The 8,665-nt window shown below is 42.9% G+C and overlaps 2 protein-coding genes across 7 annotated transcripts in view; one reads left to right on the top strand and one right to left on the bottom strand.

The window, feature by feature from the left end:
- Positions 1–2,596, top strand: part of l3mbtl2 (L3MBTL histone methyl-lysine binding protein 2) — a 13,879-nt gene extending 11,283 nt beyond the window's left edge. For all 4 annotated transcript variants that reach the window (XM_015016665.1, XM_015016666.1, XM_015016664.1 and 1 more), the window contains 4 exons: positions 938–1,172; positions 1,305–1,370; positions 1,828–1,956; positions 2,029–2,596. In XM_015016665.1, the coding sequence (XP_014872151.1) occupies positions 938–1,172; positions 1,305–1,370; positions 1,828–1,956; positions 2,029–2,342 (744 nt within the window). In that variant the 3' untranslated portion in view covers positions 2,343–2,596. The remainder of the gene's footprint in view (positions 1–937; positions 1,173–1,304; positions 1,371–1,827; positions 1,957–2,028) is intronic.
- On the bottom strand, positions 2,504–8,587 carry chadlb (chondroadherin-like b). 3 transcript variants are annotated; one of them, XM_015016669.1, is made up of 12 exons: positions 8,488–8,587; positions 6,586–6,762; positions 6,304–6,498; positions 5,887–6,042; positions 5,637–5,782; positions 5,196–5,477; positions 4,903–5,122; positions 4,533–4,806; positions 4,040–4,452; positions 3,802–3,968; positions 3,485–3,721; positions 2,504–3,439 (listed from the first exon to the last, which is right to left on the bottom strand). In XM_015016669.1, the coding sequence occupies exons 1-11, from the start codon at positions 8,542–8,544 to the stop codon at positions 3,487–3,489; spliced, it is 2,322 nt and encodes a 773-aa protein (XP_014872155.1). In that variant the 5' UTR covers positions 8,545–8,587; the 3' UTR covers positions 2,504–3,439; positions 3,485–3,486. The 3 variants fall into 3 exon arrangements, with proteins under 3 accessions (XP_014872155.1, XP_014872154.1, XP_014872156.1); XM_015016668.1 differs by having other exon boundaries at positions 2,504–3,721; XM_015016670.1 differs by lacking the exon at positions 8,488–8,587 and adding an exon at positions 7,720–8,183 and having other exon boundaries at positions 2,504–3,721.
- Positions 8,588–8,665: the final 78 nt, after the last annotated feature.

Genomic DNA, 8,665 nt, shown 5'->3' with positions numbered 1-8,665 from the left:
AGAAATCCTTTCATCTCCATGGCAACCATTCATCTGTGCAAAAGTCCTGGTTGAACCTAGCCTCATCTTCTCTGAGCTGCAGTTTCCAAGTTTCTGCCTCACAGAGCAGCCCTCCCCTGTTTGGTAATAAGGTTGTCAAAGGGTTAATAGAGGAGCCATGATGTGATGACTTACTGAAGCCGGAGTTTCAGAAAGAGCAGGAGTTTCTTAAAGAGACAGAGACCCAATGTCAAGATGCTAAAATACAAAGTCAGATTTCTTCTGAGTTACGTTTGACATGCCACATCTTTATAACAACTGATGTTAACATAGTTACATGGTTGTGCTATAAAATAGGCCTAGAAAATACATAATACTGCCTTTTTAACACACCTGATTCAGATGATTACAGTTTAGTGAAAGCCTTGTTGAATCAGGACGCCTAAAACATTCAGTTACTAGAGACATACCTCACAATGATTCAGAGCTGATACTGCAGTTAAATGCTAAGAGGAGGTGAATAAAAATTCTCTGCTCAGTTTCCTGGTCTCCACTGAAGAAAAACTTCCCCACAGCCTGATGCTGCCACTACTGTGTTTTACCAGAGGTGCAGCTTAGATTCAATAACAGTTGAATAGTTGTCATCACTAATAAGCAGGATTATGAAGTTGTTGACATTTTTTCCCCCCCATTTAGGCTACAGATCCTGGTAGCTCTTTTTTTTTTTGTCTTTCTTTCTTCTGAATCCAGTTTGTTGTGCTGGACTTTATTTCAGGGTGTCAGAGTAACTGGGGGCAGAATAAAAATGTATACAAGTCATAATTTTTCTTTCCATTTGACAATTCGTCACTTAAAATTCCAATAAGTTTGAGGAAAGGTTTTACTGGTGTAAATACTATAAACCATCACACCTTGTGGTGTTTTTTTTTTTTTTTTTGGTTTTTTTGTTTTTCCTCAGGAGAACCCAGGTCACGGTTTCTCCCCCAACATGAAGCTGGAGGCTGTGGACCTGATGGAGCCGCGGCTGGTGTGCGTCGCCACGGTGAAGCGCTGCGTGGGCCGCCTTCTGCTGATCCACTTTGACGGCTGGGAGGACGAGTTCGACCAGTGGGTGGACCACCAGTCCCCGGACCTCTACCCTGTTGGATGGTGTGAGCTGGTGGGCTACCAGCTGCAGCCGCCTCCAGGACTTGGTGAAAACATCTGGAGAGCTTTTTCGTCTTTTTTTTTTTTTTTATATATATATTTAGCTTTTATTCTTAAGCCCATCTCAGCAGTGTATTGGATAATGGAATGACAAAGGTTTCTTTTCTTTTGTTTTCCAGCACATTTGACTGAAAACCATTCGGCGCAGTGCAAGAAGCCCAAACCCATCGTGCACAGCAGAAAGAGTATGTGAATGGTTTCCCCACTACATACCAGGGTCACAATAGTTTTGGGGTTTTTTCAATTAGATTCATTAGATTACCCCATCAATAAATCTAATAGTGTGTTTTCTAGTTATTAAATATTGCTTAGTTTTAGCTTAGTTTTTATTAGTCTTAGTAGTTGTTTTTCTGAATACTTTAATTTCTTTGGTGCAGAATTCCAAAAGGTCTAAGTATATTATTGTGATCGTGTATGAGTTACAGAAACATTTACTTTCTGTTTTGGTCACTAAAGTATTTTTTGATTGAATTGATGGCTATAATTCTAGACCCAGGTTGACTAAACGACTAACAAAAATCTGCCCCATAGTGTTTTTTTTTTCTTTTTTTGCTCTGTGTTTTATAAAATATTTAAATATCCTTGCAAATTACAGATTCATCTGCTTTATGTTCCTTTATTTTACTCTATTCCCTGCTACAGGAAGGAGGTACGGTAGGAAGCGGATGATCCAGGAACAAGCGAGCGATGCCTCTAACGAGCTGCCAGAAAGTTCTCAGAGTAGTCAGCCGGAGATCCCAGCCATCAAAACTGAAGCGGAGGAACAAGAGAGTGAGTGACTGGCTCTCAGATTCGTCACTTCTGCATTTCAAACAACCGGCTGAATGAGGTTTGTCTCTGCAGTCGTCCCGGTCCAGGTGAAAGTGGAGGAGATGGAGACTCCTATCGAGAGTCCTCACAAGACTCAGCAGGCCTCCCTGAGACCCGTAAAGCAGGAGAAGACGGAGCAGCAGACGGAGTCAACGCGACCTGGCCGAGAGGAGGTTGGATCTCCAAAGGAAAACTTCAGAGAAACTACCGTTCAGAGTGAAAATGAAAACACAGATCAAGAAGGCTTGAAGGCCGGGAGTCGAGAAAACGACGGCAGCCAGGATGGGATGTGGGAGAGCAACACTGAGCAGGACCAGGCCGGAGAAACTGTGGACATAGACGTGTGAGAGGGAGAGGCTTTAATGGACAATAAAAACCTCACAAGTTTAGAACAAGATATTAGTTTTGACAAATAGAGTTTGTAGAGTTTAGGAACTACCTCATTTTGACCATGTCAAAAGCATGACGGATAACTTTGGCTGTAATGATAAAGTTCTTTTTTATTTACTTTTGTTTTACTTTGTCTTCCACAGATCACTTTTGTCTAAATTTCCTATCAGTTACAAATAAACCAGCTAATTTGCTGTCGTCTTTTGTAGAAGTAATACCAGAAATGTTTGTTTTTATGGGTGAGGAGCAAAAGCCGCAAAGCCCAGATGGAGTCATTCAGCTTATCCAGACAGAAACAAGCTAAGGTATTGAGCATATTAGATTAGAGTTTAACGACGGTTAAAAGTTTTAAACCCTTGTCAGGATATTAATACAGAATTTTATTTTGAAACAAAGAACTGTCTGACATGGGTTAGGGATTTTCAACTTGTGATAAATTGGATTAAAAATGCATATGGTTTGATTTTAGCACCAAATTTCCACCAAAAACATCTAGATTGACCATATTGCTTATATTTAAAACAGAAAATACGGTACTGTAAAATTGAATAGATTAGAATATACTTTATTGTCTCCAAAGGGAAATATGTCTTTGGCAAAGTGCTACACAGTTGTAGGAAAAAGCAGAATGATCAATACAGCAAGTAGATGGTACAATGCAAGTACTGAAGTAATATGTTGCGTCATCTTCTAGAACACTTATTGCTTTGACGTTCAGACTCGGGCAAAAGTGCAACATCAACACCTACTAAGTTTCAAAGATATTTTCAGTTAAATGTGCTTGTTGCAAACCGCCTGAAAGTGTCCGTGTATACGCAATAGAGAACATAGACATACATGTCTATTGATGGCAATCGTGGAGCAAATACTTGCGATTTTAAGATTAACATAGCCCTCATTATCAGATGTACACCATGGTTGTTTTTTTGTTTTGTTTTTTTGATGTGTGATGGGATCTGGATTGTCTGTTCAACTTGTTGAATATTAATTAAACCGCATAAACATTAAATGCAACAGAATAACCGATGTTGATGTCATTTAAATAGAATACGACAGAATATTTTTGACGCAGTCAGTTAAAATGTCCAACAACAAAAACTTCTAGCACGACCTCTGGTTTGGACATCCCCCGAACCTACGTTTACTATAGCAGCACATAATACTGATAGCGGCTCTGTGCCTCTTGTGCTGCTTTTCCGAGCCAGTGGCCTTGTGTGGAAGACTCTCTCCACCAGGACATGCCTTGAACACGTAGACATCTTTTACCTTTTGACCCTTCACCTCAGGGGGATTAGCGCAAGTGGCTCTCACCTTGATATTAACCTTCTCAATCCACCTAGACGAAAGAGATGAACAGATAATGTCCCCGTTCTCCATTAGCAATGCCAAAATGTCTAAGTCAAAGAAGCTGCTTACAGGCGTAGCGGCAATAGAGGGCAGTCACACATCAGAGGGTTGTCGGCCAGGTTGATGACTTCCAGGGACGTGAGTTGGTGGAAGTCGGGCACCTCCTCCAACTTATTGCCTTCCAGAAACAGACTTCTTAACCCTGGACCCAAACCAACTAGGGAGTTCTCAGACATCTGCGGTTTGGAAAACATCATCAGAAAACATTTTTATGCACTTGGATAAGCTCTTTAGGGGAGAAGCTCACCTTCTCCAGCCCCATCTTATCCAGATACAGTTCCTTCAGAGATCCCTCCAGCGGTTTAAAAGCGTTCGGGCCCACCCAACGGATCAAATTACCGGACAACCTGAGGTCCTTGATGTTCCTTGCTTTGCTCAGTGCCTCGGTGGGCACCTCCTTCAGCTTGTTTCCCCCCAGGTGGAGCTTTTCTAGACCACTAGCCTGATCCAAAGCTCTGGGCGAAATGTTCCTAATGTTGTTTCCAGTGAGGTAAAGAGCTCTGAGACCCAAAACTCCAGTCAGAATACCAGCCTCCAACTTGGTGATGGCATTGTTCTCCAAGTGAAGTGCTAGCAGATTAGGCACCAATTTAAAGGCTCCTTTGGGGAAATCAGCAAAGCGGTTCTTCTCCAGGTGGAGGTAAGTCAGCTGTGGTAGACCTGTGGATTCAGAAGATTAACCAAGCTTGTAATTATTGAAAGAATAAACCTTATAGATTTTTTTTCCTCTTTAAAAGCACCTTTAAAGGCTTCAGGACTGAGGGACGTGAGGTCATTCTCGGACAGATAGAGATATATCAGTCCCTTCATACCACTGAAAGCCCCATCCTCCACATCCACAATCTTGCAGCTCTGCAAGTGTAGCGATATCACCTGGGCCACACCGGGGAAACTGTTGCTGGGAATGTAGTGGAAGTTATTGCCTCGCATGTCAAGAAGACGTGTCTCGGGAGAGAAACCTCGAGGCACTTTGGTGTGGCCGCGGTTCTCACATGAAGAGTGGTGTGTCTCCGCCTGCCAGAGGACACGACAAATTTGAAAAAGAATAAAACAAAGCAAAACTTGAAACCCTTCATTAATCCATCCAATCCCCTTAAGTAACCCAGTCACCTTGCAGACGCAGTTGGCAGGACATTTGATCTTGTTTTCTGGTTCTTGGGTGGGTGGTGGAGTTATTCTGGTTGCGTCCTCAAACTCTGCCTTCAGCATGGCTTCCTGGCTCTGGCAGCGCAGCTCTTTAGGGTAGACAGCCTCCAGGCTCTCCCCTGAAAGATGGGCCGGTCCTCCACACGTCCCCACCAGCTTCACTTTGCGAAAGATTGCCCACTCTCTGCAAGGTGGTAAAAAATAAAAAATAAACATCCCCGTGGTCGATAAAAACTAGTCAGTGAGTTTTGCTGCACCTGAGTGGACGCAAGTAGCAGTTGCAGTTGATGGGGTTCCCAGCCAGGCTGAGACGGGCCAGCTTGGGTGAGCCTTCAGAAAAGGGCTGAAGGACACGAAGCTGGTTATGGCTGATGTCCAGATGTACAAGGTTGGGAGATTTAGATACAGCGGTGTTGACCAGGTCCTGCAGGGACATGTGGTCGAGGAAGAGGTGTGTCAGCTTTGCCATGGACACGGCGTTCTCTCCCAGATACGTCATGGGGTTATAGCTAAGGTCCAGACGAGTCACCTCTGGCAGTCTGGACACAGTAAGGAAGAGATGTAGAGAAGAAGAGGGAAACATCAGGACTTAAACATGTATGTTACTGCAGTAGATCTGCTGTCTGGTATCTCCTTTGGAGAATTGTTTAAGTTCACTCCCCACTGAAACCAGAGGTCATTTTTCTGAGCATCCTTACCTTGTCATGGTTTCAGTTGGGAAAAACTGCAGCTCGTTGTGGTCTAGGCTGAGCCGGTTGAGCGTGAACAAGCCAGCAAACGCCTCAGTGTCCAGGTAATTCAGAGAATTGTGACTGAGACGAAGCCACTTGATGTTCTGCAAGCCCTTGAAGGATGAACATTTGCCTGTATCAACGATAATGACTACAGGAGGCGCATGTGCCATTTTCTGATTGGTTTCCCTTTTGGGAAATTTTTGTGACTGTGTACCTGGAAGGCCAGGTTGGGCATGTAGACCAGCTGGTTGTGAGTGATAGAGAGAAGGTTGAGGAAGCCCAGCTGAGAGAACGCTCCAGGCTGGATCTCTTCCACACGGTTACGGTCAATGAACAGCTGCTTCAGTGAGGAAAGGCCATCAAAAGACTCCTGGACTCAAAAGACATACACCATAGTTTTACCCACTTTGCCCTAAAAACATAAGTATTATTTTTAATCTGATCTGACTATTGATTAACTGGATTCATTTGAAGGGAACTGGATTTCTTTTGAAAGTGGATCTAAATTGGACTTGTCTAATCAATGGCATTTGTTGAAGAGTGGTGGTGAATTTATTGACATGAAGAATGGCAGCAACTCAAAAGGGAGAACTTGGGACAACGTAGGTTGTAGCTGTGACTGTCTGATCACCTGGTAGAGGATCTCTATGTTGTTGTTGGCCAGGTTAAGGAAGACCAGGCGGCCAAGGCCACGGAAAGCCCCCTCCTTAACTCTACGGATGTTACACCTCGGCAGCGAAAGGTGAGTCAGATAGGGAGTGTGTTTAAAAGCCCCCGAGGGAAGTTCTTGGATGTCATTGCCTCGGAGATCCAGCTTCACGGTTATCTAGAACAAAACACATCGCAGCTGTAGCCTTACAGTTCAGTCATAAACTGTAAGTGTAGAGATCTTGATGAGTGTGTGAGGAGAAACCTCATCAACAGTGGAAGGCACTTGGGTCAGGTTTTTGTTCACACAGGCCACTCTGAGCTGGATCTGGTCACAAATGCACTGCTGTGGACATTTTGCTGTGAGACTTGCAGGGATGCAATGGAGCAACAAGCTGAGCAACAGAGCCCAGAAAGGGTTCAGTAAGTCCAGAAGGGGCATCTGTAATGAAAGAGAATTTATAAGAGGATTACTTCAATATGCAGTTACAACTCACTTTTAAGCATAAAAAAGTTTGAAAACTGTGATCACACAAAAACTGAAATCTTTGGCCTAATTGAAAAAAGCAGCAAAGAGGAAAACTGACAAAGCACCGTAGTTAAAACACTCCGCCCAGAGTGAAACATGGTGGTTGAAGGACAGGGAACCTGATATGATGAATACAGAGCAGTTTAAGAAAAATTGAGGTGTTTTGTCATAAACTCTAGAGACCACAGGGGACTGTACTCTCATCATTCCTTGTCACTGTGTACACCACAGACGTCCAGCGCTTCTTGAAGAATGTTGGGTCCTTTAATGTTTGGAGTAAGATGGTGCAGCTCTTCTGTAAGTCTGTGGAGGAGAGTGTCATCTCCTCTGGTTTTGAAAAGCATGTTCCTTCCTTTTTGTGATTCTGTATTTGTTTATGTGGGTCTGACATAAAATCCCAATAAATGACACTGATGGATTGTTTTTAGTTTTCGTTGCCCTGTGATGGACTGGCGACCTCTCCAGGATGTACCCCACCTCTTGCCCATAAAGTCTCGCTGGAGATAGGCACCAGCACCCCTCCCGACCCCGCTGGGACAAGGGTGTAAGAAAACGGATGGATGGATTGTTTTTGGAACACAATGCCAGCAATTTTGAGCTGTACAAATACTTTTGCAAGTCTCTAATTTGAGAGATACAGAAGAGGATTAGAGCCACTGATACAAAAAAAGGAAAAGAGACTTTTTCCTCAAAAGTCAGATTTTAATCTGCAGAGATCAAGTCAGAATTCTGAGAAAGAAATATCGAATCTGAGGAAAAAACGTCAGATTTTTACAAAAGAGGCCCGAAAGAGTGAAGAATCATATGGAAAGTATTGAAAACCTTAAGAAGTCTAAGCTTTTAAATATGAAAATGCTACATAATCTCTACCTTTATGCCACTTGCCCCTGCTCTAGTCTCCACTGGAATGCCCTGAAGCCACATTCCCCTGTTGGATCAACAGCCTTGATCCACAGGAGCGGAGACCGAAAGCTTAACAGTTTCATGTTCAGAGATTTGGAGAACTAAAACATTAGCTAGTGCCTCACCCTTACACCAGCAGAACCATAAAGAAAAACCAAACAGCAAAAACATAAATGTAGAATTGTTTTTAATATCTAAAAACTTGGTTAGACAAAAAAAATATCCTGTTTAAAAGTAGGTTATTTGTCTAAATGAAGTAGTTAAATATGTTACGGCTTTGTCCCTTAAAGTAAAGGGAAAACACTGAGGGACTGAGAAACTAGAGACGGAGGAATGTGTGCTCGGACCCTTACTGGGGTCCAAACTGCAGAGCGGAAGCTGCGTACAAAGACGCAGTGTCTATTCCTGCAAATGTGCCAAGAATGTATTCCCTCTGTAAAAAAAAAGAAAAAAAAAAAAAGGAGTCCTTTCAGCTAGCAGGGTGTGAAAACTATTTTACACAGATTTTAGACATTCCCATGCATTAAAAGCCAGGAGGTAAATGTATCCATCACCGGTTCATCTTAACACATGCCAGCAAAGCTGGGACAAAAACAAATTGAAGAAAATAAAGCATACATCACTGGCCAATGAAGCACATCTTTTGCATAAATTGTTACAAAAAAAAAAAAAAGATTACAGAACGTTTTTAAATTCACACATGATTTTAATTAAGAATATTTTTGGTACGCTCACCTCTACTTCGCTGCAGCTCGCAAAGTCTCCTCTTCTCTTTACCCGGCTGTGCCTCATCCAAAACCAACTCTGCTTATCCGACCCCCTGACCACCTCCCACTCCAAGGTGAAGTCATTTCCACCCAACTGTTGCTTCCACGAACTACACCGCCTTCATAATTTAAACAAGTGCAACAAA

Source organism: Poecilia latipinna, unplaced genomic scaffold (assembly GCF_001443285.1).
Source record: "Poecilia latipinna isolate Pla-1442-1.1 unplaced genomic scaffold, P_latipinna-1.0 Scaffold2046, whole genome shotgun sequence".
Taxonomy (NCBI): Eukaryota; Metazoa; Chordata; class Actinopteri; order Cyprinodontiformes; family Poeciliidae; genus Poecilia; species Poecilia latipinna.
This window is presented reverse-complemented; position numbering and strand designations above follow the sequence as displayed.

Coding starts and splice junctions, on each gene's coding strand:
- chadlb (XM_015016668.1), bottom strand. CDS start 8,544: ATGAGGCACAGCCGGGTAAAGAGAAGAGGAGACTTTGCGAGCTGCAGC. Junction 4,807..4,902: donor CTGCCAACTGCGTCTGCAAG/GTGACTGGGTTA, acceptor GTCCTCTGGCAG/GCGGAGACACACCACTCTTC. Junction 3,722..3,801: donor CCTCTATTGCCGCTACGCCT/GTAAGCAGCTTC, acceptor TCTTTCGTCTAG/GTGGATTGAGAAGGTTAATA.